We start from the raw sequence: 20,406 nt of genomic DNA on the forward strand, positions 1-20,406 counted from the left end.
ATCATCCAGGTTGATGAAGAATGAACTTCAACAGAACCAGAACTGATTCCAGACACCCAGAAACTTCCTGGAGATCAACATCTTCAACTTACAGACTGTAGACATGAACTGTTGCCGGATATATCAACTAAAAGCTCCAGATGTCACATGCAGCAAAGACTACGTCATTCATTCTAGCAACTGAGCAAATTCCACATCATCTTTTCTGCCCTGAGAAACGGCCGTAACAGATGAAGCCTGGAGTGACGGACTAAATGAACTCAACACACATTTTAGAGGGACGACCCATGGACTAAGGGAGTAGCATCCATGTACAGAATCATAGAATGGTTACGGTTGGAAGGGACCTTAAACATCATCTAGTTCCAACCCCCCTGTCATGGGCAGGAAAACCCTCCACTACACCAGGTTGCCCAAAGCCTCATCCAACCTGGCCTTGAACATTTCCAGGGGTGGGGCAGTCACAACTTCTCTGGGCAACCTGTTCCAGTGCCTCACCACGAAAAATTTCTTCCTTAGATCTAATCTAAATCTTCTCTCTTTCAGTTTAAAGCCATTGCCTCTTGTCCTATCACTACATGCCCTTGTAAAAAGTCCCTCTCCAGCTTTCCTGTAGGCCCCCTTTAAGTACTAGAAGGCTGCTATAAGATCAACCTGGAGCCTTCTCTTCTCCAGGCTGAATAGCCCCAACTCTCTCAGCCTGTCTTCAAAGCAGAGGTGTTCCAGCCCTCGGATCATCTTTGTGGCCCTCCTCTGGACCCGTTTCAGCACCTCCATGTCCTTCTTGTGTTGGGGACTCCAGAGCTGAACACAGTATTCCAGGTGGGATCTCACAACAGCAGTTTAGAGGGGCAGAATCACGTCCCTTGACCTGCTGGCCAAGCTCCTTTTGATGCAGTCCAGGATATGGTTGGCTTTCTCGGCTGCCAGTGCACATTGCCGGCTCATGTTGAGCTTCTTGTCCACCAGCACTCCCAAGTCCTTTTCCTCAGGGCTGCTCTCAATCCATTCTCTGCGCAGCCTGTACTTGTGCTTGGCATTGCCCCAACCCACGTGCAGGACCTTGGACTTGGCCTTGTTGAACTTCATGAGGTTCTTACAAGCCCACCTCTCCAGCCTGTCAAGGTCCCTCTGGATGGCATCCCTTCCCTCCAGCGTGTCCACAACACCACACAACTTGGTGTCATCTGCAAACTTGCTGAGGGTGCACTCAATCCCACTGTCCATGTCACCAACAAAGATGTTAAATAGCACCGGCCCCAATACTGACCCCTGAGGAACACCACTCATCACTGGCCTCCACTTGGACATTGAACCGTTGACCACAACTCTTTGAGTGCGACCATCCAGCCAATTCCTTATCCACCAGCTGGTCCATCCATCAATATATATATGTGAGGTTTGAACGTGACATGCATGGTATGGAATAAGGGGTGGGTACTGTCCTGGTTTCAGCTGGGACAGAGTTAGCTCTTCTTTTTAGCAGCTAGAAGAGCTCTGTGTTTTGGTTTTAGTCTGAGACTTGCTCCGAGAAGAACGCTGACAGTGCACTGATGTTTGTTGGCACTGAGTTCTCCAGGACTTTTCAGCCGCCGCGTTCTCGTCGTGTGCAGGAGCACAACAGGAGAGGTTGGAGCACAGCCGGGACGGGGGGTCCACGACTCTCCTTATGATTTGTACTTAGACTTAGGATTGAGGGCCAAATTGGCTAATTAGTATTCCATATCATGCAGTGTCATGTCCAGTATAAAAATGAGGGTCAGACGGAAAGAAGGGCCTTTGCTCTTCCGGGACTCTCACTTTCAGACTCTCAGAGTGCTCTCTCTGTCTTGCTCTCTATTTTCGGGCCTTTTGCTCGTCCAGGATTGCGGTATCGGGATTTACCTGTTTTCAGGATCGTTAGTTCGGGACGAGGAGTGGTGCGCAATTACACCGTACATCACTCATTTGTATATATTTATCATCGTACATATATATATATTCATGTATTAGTAGCAGTAGTATTATTAAATTGTTCTTATCTCAACCCACGGGTCCCTTTCCCTTTTCCCCCTTAATTCCCTTTCTCATCCCCAGGGATGAGGGAGGGTGAGAGAGCAGCTGTGTGGAGTTTAGTTGCTGGAGCGGCTTAAACCACGACACCTGGGATGTCAGGCAGGCAGCAGGGCACAACCTCTTCTCCATACAAGTGACCCGGACCGGCCTACAACCGTGGGGAATGCCAATTCCTTGGCTGGACTGTCCTTTTTATTATTGCGGTGCAGAACCACTATTTGGGCTTGTTAAGCAAACATTACACTTCGCCTCTGCTCCCTGCTCTGTGCCACTCTGTCCATGGTGTGCATGGGGCCCAGGAACTCTGTACAAGGCAATACCGCCCAACGCTCCCTTGTGGGCACGGGTCTGAAAGTATCACACAAGGCAATACGAGCCTCTCGGCTCTGCTGTATGCACTATCTCCAAAAATACCATACTAGGCAATACTAGCCTTACAAGAATGAACACACAGGGTACCCTGAACTGCGCAAATATTCTTAGCAGACATGAAAAATCTAAGTACAGGCTCAGAAGCAGAAAAAGCTCTCAGTTTAATCTAAGAACAACCACAAACATAGTGCTAAGTAGTCTGAATTTACACCAGCCCAAGAAAACAACAGTAGTGTAGAAAGAAATTGAAAGAAGACGTATAGAAAGCAAGCATGAAGACTACATTAAAAGATGAAGAAAACTGTACTAGTCATTCTTTTTTTTTTTTTAAAGAAATAAAAATTTTCTAATAATGCTCAACTTAGTGAACTCTCAGAACGCCATTTGGTAGCAGGCCTCTGAAATATTGTTTCAGCTTGCCAAAGTGTGAGTACTTTTTAAAGTACTTTTAAAGTATTTTTCAGTGAAAAATAAGTGAAACTGGAAACACTACTGGACCAATCTACTCTCAAAAGTCTCATGCTCCTTTCACTTATGTATCCAAAATAAAATTTTATGTTCTGCAGCTGCTCAGTTGTTCATATGAATATATCCTGCTCTCTCGCATCGTGCATATAGAAGTTGTGAACAAACGCTTATGAAATCTTCCAATATATTTGGAGACATCTATTCTCAATTTATTTATTTTATGTAAAATGTAAGATTGATTGATTAATATTACACTGGTTTCTCTCACACATTTTACTGTGTTGAGAAAGCTTAGGTGTAAACTGTATATTTAAACTGTCTGCTGTGCTATTTTAAACCCACCAATAACTTACGCATGGTCCATTGTTTCAAACTTAGTTTTGAACTCTAATATGTTTTTAAGTATCAATTGCACACTACTGTAAAAAAATAATTGTCAAAAACAGGCTGGTGAACAATGTTATGACATTTTAAGACAAGGAAATACTGAAACCAACATAATTCCCTCTTATTTTTCCACTGCTAGTTGCACAGCACAACTAACAACTTCAGAAGCTTGCTGCACCGCCTTCTTCTTCCTCATTTTTAAATTGTAGGTGGGCTGCTGGTTCTAGTAGTTATAGCTGATGCTTCAACCACCACAGCTAAAAAAAAAAAAACAAACAGAAAAAAAAAATCAAAGGGAACAGAGTATTCAGTGTAGCTGTTCTTCCACAAACTGCAAAGGAAAGACAGTACTGTATTGATACATTGTATATAGATAACTTTATCATAAAAACAGCAAGTAATGCATGAAATAACTACCTGTATCACATTACTTGACATGCTCAATCCGTTGAGTTTTTTCCTGCCAAAGGAACACGGTCCCAAAATTGTAGCAGCTGCTCTCCAACTTGTGGTTCCAGCTCCTAGAAATAAGCAGGAAAATAGAGAAGTTATTTGCACTGCTACTATTGAACATAAAGAAACTGTTTATAACAAAATTGTTAGATGAAGTTACTGGTAATAGCTTTCAATCCTTCTGAAAGAGTTCATTCCTTTTGATATTGAGACATGCATTAGAACTACCCACACAGGAAAGTTATTTTACTAGGTCTCAAGAGGAGATAAAAACGTTCGTAAGCAACACCGGCCTACAGATTGGTTGGAGTTTTTTCATTCACACCACCACCACATACAAGAACATATGCACCACATACTTTGTACCTTCCGCAGGTCACTTCACTTATTAACTAAAGATCATTATTCTCTGCATCTTTTAAGCTTAATTCCATGAAAAGTGGTGGAGAATGTGGGAAAGCAGGTCACAGGTAATACAGTGGCTCTTGGTAGAATTACAGACATTAACCTACACTAGTTGTTTTTACGATCATTAAGACTCTTTAGTTCTTAAGACCCACTTACAACAGAAGCACTGTTAACTCCATCACGTGCTACGTTCCTTTCCTTATACTTACAGTATGTTCCTCTCCTCATTCTTGTCACTGGAGAGGTTTTGAGGAAGTAGTGATAAGATGATTCAAAAAGTTTAACTCTAGAATCTCCTATCAAGAAGACATTTTGGGAAGGGATGGGGGAGAATGCAGCAGCTGCCACAGAGAAATCTTGTGCCGATTCTCTTTCAGCTTTTTGTAGTTGCATTCAGCTTTAACAGATTTGAGAACCATCCTAAGCTTTATTTTACCTCAAATATCAAGATTCTCTTTAGCTTTTACAGGAAACTCAAAAGCTACAGTTACAAACAGTTATTTGGGTGCAGTAGAGTATCACAGGGATCAAATCTGAACCAAACCGAGAACAAATCTCCAAAACTAAAGTTAAAAATTCCAAGAAATCTTTTATTTTAGGAAGCAACTGTGATTCAGGTTAACAGATACATGAGGACAGCTGGAGACAAATGTTAAGGCTAGAACAAGCTAACAAATAATACGCAGTTCTATCAAGTAAAGACAACTTTAGAAGAGACTAACATTACCTGGCCATCTCTGCTTATTTGTACTTTCTTGTTGTCATTCCAAGGGTTAAGCAAATGGCGTGCAAACTGAAAAGGAATGCTTTCTTTTTGGATCCACTCCACCTTAAATACACCTCCAAAACCAGCAGACCCCCAGTCTTGACTTTTCTCACACCCTATCTCTGAAGCCATTCTAGCAAATCCCTAGAGCAAAAATTGAAATATGAAAGGAAAGAAATAGTTACAGAATATCTGCTTATGTTGGAATTAAATAAATGACTGGACTTCATATGAAACTTTCAAATTAGTTTCAAGGCGATTCACACACTTTTCCCCATGAAGCTGAACGTTTTAAAATGTTTACATCTAGAAAGCTAAAAGAAGTACCATTTGATTTTCCACTTCAAATATGCCTTCTAGAGTACGACCACAGAGAATGTTTTTTAATCAATCTCTCACAATCACCACTAGAAGGTTTTTTTAAGCTTTGTAATAGAGGTTGAAAAGGTGTTGTAAAAACATTTGAAGCGTAAGGAACAATATGAACATTCTACGATGTAACAGTCCATTAGCTATTCCTTATTGTACATATTTTGTGCAGAAATCCATTCCTTCCTTCCCATGTTCCCTCTATATTAACAAACTTTCACATAGAATTAAGGGAGTGCAGCTGTTCTTCAAAGAGAGAAGTCAAAGTTTGTATTTCCTTCTTCAACAAAGCAGGAAGAAATTCCAGAAAGACGAGTATACAGAAAGAAAATGACAGAAACCCCAAAGCCAAGATTGTTTCTAACCTATTTAATTAAGGACAGCCCTACTTGCCCACACAAACAAAACACAACAAAAAAAAACACCACACACCCAACTTATCAACTATTCAGGCAAATTTACGCCAGTTATGACTTAGGAGTCCAAGAGATGCAGTGCTCTACGTAAGTTACCAGCACACACTGCTGTTGTAAGACATGCAGTTCTAGATAGCTCAACCCAGACTTAAAGAGAAATTAATACAAGGAACAGAGGAAAAATAAAGATGGAAAGTAAAGAGTCACTCGGTACAAAGGAGTATTAACAAGAACGTTATCCTCACATTCCCATGAGTGTCCAGTGCATTGTCAAAACTGGAAGAGCAAGACAACATCAACCACCTACACTCCTGACTTCAGCATGTCTTCCCCTCCCAGCTTCCTTATCTAAGAGCACCAATACAACAACCCATTTTGAGTATCAACTGGCACGCTGAAAATTACTCTCCAATAACACATCTGCACTTGCCAAATCATTGTATGTATATCTAACCATAATTCTTCAGTGTTATCACCAAGACAGCTGTATTTAGGCTAGTTCCTTAGATTTTAAGTTTCACTGACTTTTATGAATAGCTTATATATAAAGCGGTAAGTTGAACTTTCTTTAGCTGGAACAACTGAGTTTAGCCTCTGTTACAACACACCTAACCTGCAATTTTGCACTATAACTTCAAATTTGCTACAAATTAGTCAACAAATTCTTGACGAATACCTTGCTAAACCTGAAGTCAAGACACAGCTCTGGAAGAATCATAACCATGACTTCTCAGCTTCCTAACTTTTAGAAGCTACAGTTCAAACAAAATAGATTTTATTAAAATTTGTCATAAAGATGTCTATGAGTTTCCTGGCTTTAGAAAGCCGTGACTTGATTGTAACTGCTTGTTCACTTACAATATTTATTCTGGCATGCAGGGCAAAGAGTAGTAATCCTCTGCTTTGTTCAGATTTGTTTGTTCTGTTGTTGTTGTTTTAAAGGATTAATGTAGAGTATAAACATTATTCTGACTCAAGATGTCTGGAGGCAATTCAGTCCTAGCCTTTAAGTGACAAACTGAGTTAGCTAAAAGGGTGTATTTTAGAGAAGCAGTACTCTTTCTTCAGTAACCAGATACATTTGGTTGCTACTCTACTTAATAGGCGGTCAGAAGTCATAAGCAAAGACCTCCATACTACACATAGTCATTTGCTGTGCTCTCCTAAATCATCAACAAAAGCTAATCTTTAGTATTAACTAAGGACTCACCTGAAAGTGTCCAGACCCTTGAACAGAAAATATTAAGTAAACCGTGCTGCTCTCCAAAAAGGCTTTGTTTAGTTTTCGTTCATTACTTGGTGTAGTAGACCATATATTCTTCTCTTGAGAAATATCAATGTTTTGCATGTTGCTACTTTTCATTATAAAGTACCGAACTGGCATATTCGGTCTTGGTGAAGGAGATTTGGAACCCTGGAAAAATTAAATTAAGCTACACTAAAATAAACCAGGCTTTAGTTCTCAAGTTTTACACACATGAGGACAGAAATCCCTTGACCGTGCTCCTACCCTCCCTCCCCCAGATTCTACAAGAAACACAGCATCTATCAGCTGGTACTGTCTGACTTGGTTTTAAAATGTATTTCACCTCTATTTTACATTTTTTAAGCACTTTCCAAAATAGTAATTCATTCATGAGGGGCAGGAAAAAGTGTAGCACAACAGGCCTACATAGTCTAGTGAGTAATTACAATTATTTGAAGTCTGATACACCTTCAGATGACACAAAATTAATCATTTTAGACTGCAACCTGAAGCACACTACTCATATTTCCATCTTCAGGAAACGCAAGTTTTCTCCCTTTTACACTGAATAAATTTAAAAACTAAAAGACTTAAGAGGAATTATTAAATCCTCCAACGGGACTGTGCCTAGAATCAAAATGGGTTTTCCTCTCAGTGGTCTGTTTAATATTACTGCAGTTTACTATTCAAGTACATAGGGAGAATTATGCCAATAACCTCATTAAAAATGTGTGCTTTGTTAAAATAACCATCACAAGAAAAGCAAGCAGTCATAATAAGGCAGAAAACACAAAACTGAAAGAGAATCAGGATCAATGTACGCTATTACAGAAACAGAGGAAGGCTGAACTCACATAATTCAGCAGTGAATGTACTGCATACTAATTTAGAAAAGAAAATTAATACACCTTCCCTGGTTATGATGTGTAGTTTAAAAACCAAATCTGATTTTTTCTACCTTGGATAGCTTTACCTCAGCACTCTGTGAAGAATAATCTATTTTTACTGTATTAAACTAGCATAACAAGGATATTTAGTCTAGATTTTAAGTTTCAGAAAGAAATAAGTATTATGCAGCTGTTAAAAATGAAAATCTAAGTTAGTGTCTTAATTTATCAATATAAATTATTATATATAATTATTTATTATTATTATCATCATCATCATCAGATAGTTGCTGAAAGATATCAACAAATTTATTTCTGAAATTCTATTAATTTTGAAGAGTGGAGTAGTTTATTTAACAGAACTCTACCTTCCCAGATATTGAAGAAGGACTAGCACAGGGGCTGGGATAAGTACTGCTGTCTGTAGACTTGACTGATGATTGATCTGACCTGTCATCTGAAGTTCGTTTGGGGTGCAGAATGTTTCTTTCTTTGTTCTTCTTTGGCTTGTGAAGTGCGAGAGGCGTAGATTTCACTAAAACTCTAAAAAGTAAAAGTAGACTCAAGACATACGAGCAGTGTCATAAGCAGTGACAGAACAATTTGTATCTACGTATCTATTGCATGACCACATATCCATAGCAGTAATTCCAAAACGTGAAACACTAACTAAAAAATACTGATCATGCATTGTTTTTGAATGCTAAGGTTAAACCTCTTCTGCTACTTCTTCCCAGAGATCATAATTCATGGACAACATTCCTGACTGCCTTCCCAAACAGCAGGCACACATGAAATACTTTTCAATGAAATCACAACTACAATGCAGCCCAGGACAGTATCAATTCTTTCAACTATATTTCTATTGTTTCTTCCTTCCTATTACTGGTAGAAATTCAAGTAATGCTTTTATAGCTAAATAAATTACAATCTACAGTCTCTAGAAGATCTCAAAAGCTTACTTTTCAGCATTAGAGGAGTCATCAGAGAATTCGGTTTCTGCTGAGCTTTTTCTACTGTTGGTTGATCTCCATGCAGATGCTAGAGAAAGTTCTTCAGAAGTCATAGGTCTCGGTCTCTGACCAATTCCTGAAGGCTGCTGCAAACCTGCAGACTGTTCTTCAGTACTTAAAACAGCTACAATCGCTCTTACAGTCATTTCATCAACTTGAGACCATGGTTTAGAAGGAGCTTGCATACGACGCAGAAATAAGCTATGCCACTTCTGTCTGAGTTGCAACAGCAAAACAGCGGCCTGTAATGAATTTTAATTCTGTTAAAGACTAATAAAAATGAGATCAGACAGGTAAGGGTACCCTACGTCTTTCCTATGAGGTAGCATCTGGCATTCTAAGATCAGCAAGGTCCAAACTGAAAGGCAAGACTGAAGTGTTGGGAAGGGAGAGAAAACTGCACATCTAAACTAAGCTGTTGATTATTTTTTCCTTCCTTGGGCACAATATAATTTTTAAACCATTTTATTTCATTTAGCTCTGCATCAAATTTAATTACATTGTAAACCCACAGCATTTTTTATTTTTCACTTTAAAAATTAAAAAAAAAAAAATCATCATGCTTTATGCCCTGACTCTCCACTCAGTCTGTATTCATGCATTCTTCATTCGTATCTGAGGGAAAAGAGCTCTAAGTGACGTTTTTCTTATGCAGACTTCTTAAATGAGATGACTGAATTTAGAAGACTATAGTCTAATTCCCGTGTTATCACAAATCCTTCAATTTTTTAAAAAAAAACATACTTTTGAACATCTCTAGGAGACAGTACTATTATTAGATCTGGTAAGTCCAAGTGTTTCATAACCCATAAACTACTACACCTCCTACCACAGCCAGAGCTTCACAATGACCTGAAGACTTCTATCTATCTCCAAAAGGCTTTTTTTTCTTTTTCTAAAAATCTGACAGCAACTTTCTTTCAGCAACTCCAACTTCAAGTGTTCCATTTTGATCCATCTTTAGTCATCGTCTCAGAGAAGGAAATACACAATATGCCTCTGTGACTGCACACTCCATTCCTGCTCAGATTTTGGCTAACCGAGTTCGTGCTAAGGCTTGATGTGTGCTAACAGCAGTGCCCTTAGGTCAAAGTGAGAGGACCATGTAGGCAGGACAGGTGGCCAGAAAGAGCCAAAGCCACTAGCACCTGCAGCTTGCTGTCTCCTGCAGCCATTACCTTTTGTCTGGCAGTTTTGTCAGAATCTGCTAACTTATGGAAATGGACCAAACCTCCAAGCTGGAAGGTACAAGACATCAGCTTATGCACAAAGCTTTTGAAGTGGATCCAACAGCAGCTGGACTGCTAAGGCTTTCCTGTTTCCCAGGGTGATATAGGGGACGCCTGCACTGTGATAGAGGAAGAAGGATGAGCACTCTCACTGTCAGCAGGTAACTAATTCCTTTTTTCTCTTTGTTCATAGGCGCACAAATTGAGAGTTATGGGTTATAAGTTGTGAAACCTTATGACTTGAACGGTGAGTATGTGAATTCACGTGATAGACTAGTCTGGGCAAAAAGGGACTGAGCCCCTGTTTGTTTCCTGTATTTCTTAATGAGCTCATGAAATAAAAGTTAAAATCACAGACTATGCTGTTCTGTAAATCTGTAAAATCCAAACGGATGGTGACAGCCATTCCTACAGAAAATTCTTGGTTACCTAAATGTTTCAAAAATCTTTTTAGGAAGATATGACACAAACATCCTTCTGCAAGAAACACACACTGAAGTGATACATTACTTACTTCAGGGTCCAGTTTGAGATGGAGCCATTCATCTAGCTTCAGTAGTGCCAAATTAGAAGTTGTTTCGTCCTCCATCTCACTATCACTATTATCATTAGATACTCCATCTCCTGAATTAAACATAAAAGGTGCATTAACATTTCTACATTATTTCCACTTAGGCACAAAAAAAATGAACACTACTGTATTACCAGCAATAAACCCATTTTTCCTTCTAAATTTTATTTTAAAGCGTAAACATTTGTAAACCTGCTTTTTATTTTCTGCAAATACACTTCAGTGGCAAGTCTTTGCTTCAGCTAGCAGAACTGAAGTATCCAGACCTGCTAAGGGCCCTGCTATGTAAGCACCTGTATCAATGTGATCTGACTCATGCATGTATCTTCATGAATATCAGCAAGTCATTATCAAACTTTTGCCTGAAGCAGTTTGTAAAACCACACATTGCTCTATGCTTTATTTCCTAGTAAGACAGCAGATTTGAAGACTCATTAAGAAAAAAATAAATTACATATATACATATGGCTATTAAGTAGGATTCTTTTTTTCTTTTTTTTCTTTTTTTTTTGTTTTTTTTTTTTGAAGTGCAATTCCAGGACAAACACTGTTTTAAGGGTAACAGTTTAAGAGCAAGACAGGAAAGCTTCAAAAATAACTGGGACTCTTACTTCGATTCAAACTAGTATTTCTAGAGAACTGGCAGCGGCATAGAATATTTTCCTTCTATTCCTACAGCATTCCATTTATTTATTTTTTTTTAAAAGGGTATTTCTATATATTCTTTATTACTTCTAGTTACTAGTATAGCTAATTGTCATTAAAACTTACCTGTAGAAAATTATCTTTAAAACGCATGTTTCAGCTGGAAGCTGTATAAATATTTACCATATTGATAGTTTCTAAATTATTATTCAGTTTGAACAATCTGGTTCAAAGTATCAAATAAACTAGTCTGCTGAAAAAACATACACACTACACTTTCCAGCATTAGTGTTGTCATTTAACATTTTGTTTGCATTTTTTATTTCATTACAAACTATACTGTAATTTCTGAGACTTCACAACTATGTAAGTGTAATGTATAGATATGAATCTGTAGGGATTCACAAAACTGAGACATTTATTACAGAGCCTATAAACTACTCTTGAACAGCTACAGGAACCATAGCTCTTGTAGTTTGAAGAATTAGCCCACATACTTACTAAATATTATGGAAAAATAAGCCTTCCAATATCACATACTAGTATATACCAATGGAAACATTCCAAATCCAAGCCCCAATATACCTCGAAAGGATGAAGGTTCCTGCAAAGCATTACTTGGTAACCTAGCTGGTCCACAGAAGAGTGACACAGTCACAGGTGTTACAACAGAACAGCATCTGATATTTGCTATCCTGTGAGCTCTCGTCATTTCATCATATATAAGCCAGTCTGTAGGGAGTGCCTGAATGGCTGCAGCTTGCCCATTTGCTGGGGGAATCTGTGCAAGAGAAAATAAGACTAAACTGCTTACCTTCCATTTGTAATTAAAATCAATTTTAACATATTTCTTTTTTCATATATGTAGAAATAAATACATAAATATTTATATACACATAAATTTATACACACAAATAAAAAAGTGAGAATTCAACCAGACTCACAAATTATCCTACTACCTTGAAACAAAACATTTTGCTTCACAAAAGGATCAAAAAAAAAAAAATCCATTTCAGAGTAGAACTTCTGCCTGCCATTATGAGACAAGATTGTTACATCTTTAAAACAGCTTCATAACTAGTTTTTTTTTAGCATTTTGTTTTGTTCCATCTAGAAGGAGGACTAACTGAAATAAGCGTTGATGAAACAATATTGGAAAAACAAACGAACTTCACTTCTCTATTTTATCAACTGCCAGGAAAAACATTTTCTAAAAACGTAGTGTTTAAATCACATGCTATTTTTAAAGTACTGACAACTATGAAGAGACATTTCTAAAACATTTTATATAGTTCTCTTTTTTGTGAACTATAAATTCAAAATGATTTTACCTTTTTATACTGAGGTTGACTAAGAACAGATGTAGGATGAAATCGCACTTTCTTCTCCTTTGATCCAGTTAAAACCAGGCTTTCTCTGTCTACGTGCACTAGATTGGGATACATTCCAGCCACTAAGGCAGCTTTAACTACAGCCCAGTTTTCAGAGTTAGTATTAACATCTCTAATATCAGTTCCTCCTCTGGCTCTAACAAAACCTGAAGAAAGAAGAGGACAAAAATGTTATTTGCTCGTATTTAAGATCTACCTTTTGCTTCTCAAAAGGACAAAAAAAACACCACACCTAAAAACTTGTTGCATTTTTCACCACTGCCAGCCTTAACAGCACCAGAAATAAAACATTATACTGAAATCCTTCCTGATAAGGGGTTTTATACTAACATAGAATAGAATTACTTTCTACAACACAAAGAAAGACATTTCCTATGGAAGTAATTTATTAGAACGTAAAAATCCAAGGAAACATATTTCACACCAAAAGCCCGTGGCATGTGGAACAATCGAGGCGCTATCAGTTAGATCAGCTGTTTACCAGCCACACTTCCTCATCTAGCATCTGCACCATGCCCAGCATGAATGTGTATTGGTCTGTTTCAAATTACAGAAAGAAAATGGCACCAGCGAACACTATTTTTCCTACAATTTTTAACACTTGTACTAGGTATACAGTTGACTCCAAAACTATGTAAAAATTTTTGCCAAGCTATTTACCTGAGGCTCTAAGTTGGCCAAGCAACTGTGTTCTCATTCCTACGATGATTTCCATTGTGGCTTGAGACAGGAAGTTCTTTTCACAGAAGGCTCTCTCCCAGCCATCACTGCGTGCCTTCTGCCATGCCTGTAAAGAATATTTTTTTTTTTTTACATTTGCCTATTAATCTGATTAATTAAAATTAAAAAATGCACTTTCCTAAAAAAATTACATTTATGTCAATAAAATGGCAAAGACCATTCTGAAAGAAACGAAATGTATCAAACCAGGATTCTTTTTCTGGTTAAGTACTAGATTCTCTTTACCCGTTCTCTAAATTGACATAATTATCATTATGTTAATTTAAGTTAGTATAAGATCATTATATTAAGTTATTATAAAGATCCTTATGTTAAGATTGTTATTTTAAGTTATCAGTGCAGCAGGATATAAAACGGCACCTTGTTGGAACATTCAGAATTTAACCAGGTTTGAAAAGATAAAAAATCTGACAAATTCATGAGTCCAACACATAGCAAAGCCACTAGGCAAAAATACAGTTTCTTTCCTACAGATTTAATCATAGCCTATCATTCTACATCCAACTTGCCTGGTACATCATTTACTTTGATACATGATCTATTGTGATCAGTACTCTTTCTGAAGATGAAACAATACCTGGAAAGCCCTGAGAAGCGCCATATGGTCACTAAATGTTCCTGCAGTAAAACGTTTTCTACACAGCATGGCTGCACGCTTTTGAGAGGCCACTGTTGGTAGCACAAAAGGGTCTCGATACGCAAGACTGCAAGCAATAGTAAGAATAGGATCCAGGCACTTCAAAACAACAGCACACACCACCATTTTACCAAGGTGTGGCTCTAGAGGTAACTCAGTGAGATGATAACCAAGTTCAGTGAGATCTTCCCAACGGTCCATGGCATCTATTGTCTATTTAAAAAAGAAAAAAAAAAAAGAAAAAGGTGAAGGGAGAGGGAAAGTGGACAAAATTATTTTACAAGAAAAGCAGAAAGGATGTGAATACTGGACATTAACTAGACTTGTTCCTGAACACTAAGAAAGTAAGTCAAACTTTTAATATTTTGAGACGGGATTTTTAAGCGCTCTATTCCCTTAACATGGAAAAAGACATCCACACACAGAAAATGAAAACAGACAACACACAAAACCTTAAAGCATCATTAAGTAACTAAACAAAAGCCTCAATACAAACAAAACTCAGCAAGATATGTTGTCACACCACAAATACAATTCCCATCTATATCTATTCCTCTGCTGACCTTAAGCATTTGCACAGCATTTCTCACAATTAAAGCTGGTGGAGGATCAGGAGCTTTTGTAAGAAAGTCGACAATTGAACAATTGATTGGAGCCAGAAGTTTTGTGTGTAAACAAAGCTCCTGCAAGTTAAAAAGCAAAAAAAGATTGTTAAGATTGGGGGGTAGGGGAACCCAAACACTTTTTTAGAGTTACTAATATGCTTTGATGATAATACATGTTTTAAAAGTTATGATTTCTAATTGAACATGCACCTGAAGTGGCATTCGTAGAAGTTCTGGAGTCTGAAATTCCAACATATTCTGAAATCGGAGCCTGCTGAAGAGACGAAAACAGACTCCAGGCTGACAGCGCCCAGCCCTTGAAAATAAAATATGGGAAGTTAGTGAAAATTAGAATTTCTTAAAAAAAATAAAAATAAAAATAAAAATAAAATCAAACACACACACACTTAGAATGGAAATATAGAAGCAGGCCTAAGAAAAAGATAATTTTGTCTTTAAGTGTAAGTCCCACACACGAGGTGAGAGTTTTCCAGTAAATGGATTATTTTTGATAGTATGGAAATTGGTTGTTATAATTTTACCCCAACACTGAAACATTTGGAGAAACAAAAGTAAGGCCCATTTAAAAATAAAGTGATTTGAGTTTTTTGCTAACCAAAGATCAATCCAAATCTCAACTGTCCCTTGCTGTAAGGAATGTAAGTCTTAAACTTCACTTCTTCCTCTTCACATCCCCCAAACAGTTGGATGTTACTCTGGGAGTAAAAGGTAGAATGAAGACCAAACAACTTGTGAGTGAGGAGACAAGAGACAGCAAACGCTCACATTCACACTCAAATTCATGCAGGTTAATGCCAACATCATATCACCAAACACAGGCATTTGTTGCTATATATCCTCTTAGCTGTCATCCAGTGTTGAGTATGATAAAGGTCTATTAAGCCATGAATAGTTTGGAGAAGGTGAATAAGGAATCACTGCTCAATGTCTCTTCTAATACAGGGATGAAGGGGCATCAATTAAAAACTAGCAATAGGCAGCCTTTTGCCCACAGGTAATTTGCGAAACACCTTATCGGACACTGTGGCTGCTGTTGCTACATGGGAGAAAGAGGAAGGAGAACAAGTTTATGAACACAACCTAGACTTAACGTAAGCTTTGGGAAAGTCCTGCGTGTCACTTTTCTACGACTTGGGAAACTACTCCAAGGAAATACATGCTGATCCTTACTCTTCTGCAGAGAATTAGCAGTGGCCATTCTTCAACACAATACTGGACTATGCTAGTAACATTACCCAGCGTGGCTGCTATTACACTGTTTACTTTATCCTTAACATACAGGATGGCGGATATCTGCAAAATGAAACTCAGTATGAAGCACTTATTACCTGCCTTTTCTCTGGATAGCACTGGCTTTTGAAATCCACACCATTTTTAGCATTGTAACACAACTCAGTGCATCAAAAGACTTCTATAAAAGCAAAGCAAGGAATATAAAAACAAGATTGAATTGAGTACATGAAATAAAAGTTACTAATAATTTATATCATCAATAGAAGTTCTCTAAAAAAAAAATTAATAAAAACCAGCATCAGCAGCTTCTAGCACAAAGGTATGTTCTAAAGCACTTAGTTTCAAACGAATTTACGCCACCGCCTTCACAGTATCTTTGCACTATGCAGTTCTCTAAATTGAAGTTTTCTAATCAATAGGTAAGCCAATAAGAGACATGGATTGTGTTTTGTGGTATCACAAATCAAGTAAAAATATGTTACTATATTAAATAAAGTTTTCCTCTTCGTCTCACTTGGAAATTATGTCCTTATTTTCCTACATTTGATGCAAAATTAGAGAAAAAAAATGTATTACCACGAGAACTTCAGAAATTTGGTGTGCATATCTCCTACGAAATCTAATTTTTTTTCCTCAGCCATACACTAGATCTTAAACTGCCTCATTATGCTATCTCACTTTTCTTGAACAGGTAATTAGGAAATGGGCATTCAACATATCAAAAACAAGGCTTAAAAACTTAATGGATTAGAATTGGGATAGATACAATAGTAGGGCAAAGGGGGAACTCCCAGTGTTCTCTAAGTCTCAGGAAGATGACGATCTAAATTGATGAACTTGTCCAAAAATCAAACAAAACCAGTAAATTTAAAAAAAAAAGATACAGTCATATCAATATATTAACCTGTGATAGCTTTTACAGGGTTTTTAAACAGCAAGCTATTGACAGTATTTGTCAAAGAACAAATGGATGTCAAAGCTTTCCAGTGAGTTTTGTTGATTGACATGCACTAGCTTTCAGGCTACTACAAAAAAAAAACCACAACAGTTCTCCAAAATTTATGTCTTATGTATTTCAAAATAACACTAGGAAGTTTTACTTTCCAAAGAAAGTTTAAGCCAATCATACCTCTTTCATCTTGCCTGAGTCAATAACAAATACAACATCATTGACTGTTATGCTGGTTTCTGCAATATTAGTAGAAAGAATCTGCAATTAAATTAAAAAAAAATGATTATAACTGTAAAGGCAAAGACAAAATAGATCAATACAATATCTGACAAAGTCCTCTGATACTTGCTATTTTGCGGATGCCAGAAGGCGGACTTTTAAGCACCTTCTTCTGATCCAAAGTCTGCATATTTGAATGAAGCATGAAAACCCGGTATCTAATGCAAGACAAAGAGTACATTTTAAAGATCTTTAAAAGAAACAATAAAAACTCAAGACAACCATAGAAACTAGAGGGTTCACCTGTGCGCATTTTCAGCAAATCTCTTGTCATCAAAAAGAATACGGTCCCTCAAGCTAACTATCTCATCATATCCAGGAAGAAATATTAAAATCGCTCCTGAAAAAGAAGTTGGTTTGCAGTGTCAACTAGAAAATTCACTTTAAATATATGTCAATATTGCGTATACTAGCACGTGGAAGGTTTTACCTATTTGGTATTACTGAAAAAAGGGCACAATTCATCAGAAGACGAATCCACAGCAATTTATTGGAAGCTTGTGCATATACCTACCGGTATCATAACTATGACAGATGTTATAAAGTAAGTGCATAATCAGGTCCAGATCCACTTTTTCATCATCAAAACTGTGATGATAAGCTTTCAACAGTTCTCTGTCCTCTGCACTAAGGTCACTACCACTTGTCTGGACCAGGGAACTTTCATCCAGATTTCCAAATTCCACTGAAGCACTAAAATATACAAATACACAGGCCAGAGTCAAGGTTGTTTCCTTCGGGTTTGCATTCAGCCATCAATTCAAATTTCCATCAAGACCAACAAGACTATTAATCTAGAACTTTCATTCTGAAGTGTAGCAGAACAGCATCTCCACAATACTATCGCTGTTCACTGATTTAAGCGTTAACCCAGCAAAGCATGCAACTTCAATTTTTAGCATTAACTTTACCATACTTCCTTGAAACACAACCATAAGCAAATGTGACAGAACTCAAAGTATAAGGACACTATTTGTTTATCTGTTAAGGAAAAATATTTTAAAGAAATGTATTTTCTGAAACCTTTCCTACCATAACAGTTAAGCAGGTACTACACTAACAGAAACTACATTAAGAGAAACTATAATAATACAGGTCTCCACAAAACTGTAACTAAACTATGATAACTGTGAGTTAATCAAAAAAACAATTCTTCAACAGCCTAGTGTACATGTTACGCATATAAATTTTCTTTAACACGGCTATCGTGTATCAACTACATACAGATAAAAACATGCAATAGATTTGTTTCCAAAATAATAATCTGAAATCAAAATGGTACATCACCTCCTCTGCATATTTAAGTTACTATAATCACATCCTGCCTAGATACATAACCATGATGGGAAGGTCCATATCACGATGATAAACGCTAATAATGTAAAAGAAGCCCTACACCACTGGAACTGTGTTTATCCTAGGAGTTGTGCAAACATGATCACTATGATACTGAATACACATAAACTTTTTTAAAATAAGTTTTCAAAACACTCCTATTCTCAAATAGATCTTATTATTTAAGTCAGACTTTAAAGCATAAAAAACTAAAACCTAAAAACTGTTATGACTGAAGGAAGACAAAACAGAAATTTCCCTTCCCCATGTTATACAACTGTTTCTGCAAAGTAGTTATAGCTTACCTGTAGGACTCCAACAGGTCAACAACTTCCGTCTGTCCAAAGCGCTTAGCCCAGTCCAAAGCCGTCCTGAAAGAGTTGCAAAAAAATCTTTATTAATTTCCCACTTTAAAACACACTTATGAATAGCACATTACATTAGGAGCCAACTGACACCACACTTTTCTGTCAATTTCTGCATTATCATTTAATCGGTGTTGTTACTGCTGCATCTGCAACTTCCCATTTTGAAGTATATAAACAGCTGTAACAGCTGTATGATTTTTAGATAACGGCCACTCTTTACCAAGAAAGAATCCCAGTTTTTACATATAAGCGCATGCAAACATGCAGAAGAAAATGAAGAGAAAGAACGTACCATTCCTTCAAAAACCACACACCAATGTGCAGAGATAAGCCATGCTTTTTTGCAGTACCCTTTACTAGCTCCTTTAACTCATCCCAAGAAGTGGCACTCCAGACATTTCTCTCCAAAATGTGTGAAAACACTGGGCTTTTGATGTCTTGCAGAAACTGTCCTCCTCACAATGCAGTTCACTTTTTTCCTTTTAAACTGCATTCCTTTCCAAGTTTTTCACGTGGTAGTACCAAATATCAGACCTCTAGAATTCTAGTTCTTATCTTTCCATATTACAATTATTCACTATAGTCGTCCGCTTATATGAAGACACAATTCACGGTCACAGAAATTTAAATTTTTACAGATTCACAAATATTTTTTCATGATACAACATGTTTACAGATGTAACAGCAAAGATCTTTGCACCTGTAATACACTATTTTTAAATCCTTTTGTAATATACTTTTTTTTGACATTTAGTGTTACTCTCTTGAATTAAGAGTTGCCAAAAATCTTGGGTCTAAATCAACCCAGTGAGAAAGATTTCAATTTTTCTTCTAACTAGTGTGTTAAACAGACTCGTTGAAACCAAGAGTGTGTATCCCGTATTTGAGACTGTTTAGGTAAGAATTCAATTTAGAATTTACAGAAAACATCATAAACAAAAGTTATAAATTGTTTAGACTGTCAAAACCTATTAGTGCTTACAGTAGCCTGGCATGTTAGCAAATTAGTTCAGATGTTATAGAAAATTCTCTCTCATTTGTATATTGACAAATAAATCTATCTTTCAGTTTATCTGTTTGTTTTTACCAGCCATTGGATGATTTGCAGTGGATACTTGCTCCCAAACTGATAAGTTGTTCTACTTGACTCAGAAAGCCTCTCCCTGAAGCAATCATCAGTGCAGTTACACTGGTTTCACTGTGCCTGTAATCAACTGAGAAGTAAAAAAAACCTAAATAAATCAGCAAAACCAATACAAACATCATTTTTTTAGTCTGAATGTGGTATGACCAGCCCAAAGAGAATTTGTTTCATCACTTCACCCCACCAGTCAGTTCATGTGAATTTAATAGTATTTTAGAAACATATTACAACATCTGTCAATACTTCAAAACAAGTACAACAAACAACTGCAAAACTCATTAATTCTGCTAACTAATTCATTTTTTCAATAAGCATCAGAATTCAATGGTAATAACATTTGAATGAAATTATAGATAAAGTAGACACAAAAATTCAAGTCATTTTGTGATTGTTTTTTTCTTATTAATAATATGAG

At 37.1% G+C, this 20,406-nt stretch overlaps 1 protein-coding gene across 1 annotated transcript in view; it reads right to left on the reverse strand.

The window, feature by feature from the left end:
- Window positions 1-3,343: 3,343 nt before the first annotated feature.
- Window positions 3,344-20,406, reverse strand: part of YTHDC2 (YTH N6-methyladenosine RNA binding protein C2) — a 34,227-nt gene continuing 17,164 nt past the window's right edge. Inside the window, exons 11-30 of the mRNA XM_086628762.1 lie at window positions 19,935-20,061; window positions 18,785-18,850; window positions 17,659-17,837; window positions 17,388-17,484; window positions 17,215-17,302; window positions 17,043-17,123; window positions 16,009-16,091; window positions 14,870-14,975; window positions 14,618-14,737; window positions 13,995-14,267; window positions 13,337-13,463; window positions 12,617-12,822; window positions 11,871-12,066; window positions 10,584-10,693; window positions 8,790-9,082; window positions 8,196-8,370; window positions 6,905-7,108; window positions 4,871-5,053; window positions 3,700-3,803; window positions 3,344-3,539 (exon numbers count right to left, since the gene is read on the reverse strand). Coding sequence (XP_086484888.1) covers window positions 3,723-3,803; window positions 4,871-5,053; window positions 6,905-7,108; window positions 8,196-8,370; window positions 8,790-9,082; window positions 10,584-10,693; window positions 11,871-12,066; window positions 12,617-12,822; window positions 13,337-13,463; window positions 13,995-14,267; window positions 14,618-14,737; window positions 14,870-14,975; window positions 16,009-16,091; window positions 17,043-17,123; window positions 17,215-17,302; window positions 17,388-17,484; window positions 17,659-17,837; window positions 18,785-18,850; window positions 19,935-20,061 — 2,795 coding nt within the window. The 3' untranslated portion in view covers window positions 3,344-3,539; window positions 3,700-3,722. The remainder of the gene's footprint in view (window positions 3,540-3,699; window positions 3,804-4,870; window positions 5,054-6,904; window positions 7,109-8,195; window positions 8,371-8,789; window positions 9,083-10,583; window positions 10,694-11,870; window positions 12,067-12,616; window positions 12,823-13,336; window positions 13,464-13,994; window positions 14,268-14,617; window positions 14,738-14,869; window positions 14,976-16,008; window positions 16,092-17,042; window positions 17,124-17,214; window positions 17,303-17,387; window positions 17,485-17,658; window positions 17,838-18,784; window positions 18,851-19,934; window positions 20,062-20,406) is intronic.

This window comes from Tauraco erythrolophus, chromosome Z, assembly GCF_009769465.1.
Source record: "Tauraco erythrolophus isolate bTauEry1 chromosome Z, bTauEry1.pri, whole genome shotgun sequence".
In the NCBI taxonomy this organism is placed as follows: domain Eukaryota; kingdom Metazoa; phylum Chordata; class Aves; order Musophagiformes; family Musophagidae; genus Tauraco; species Tauraco erythrolophus.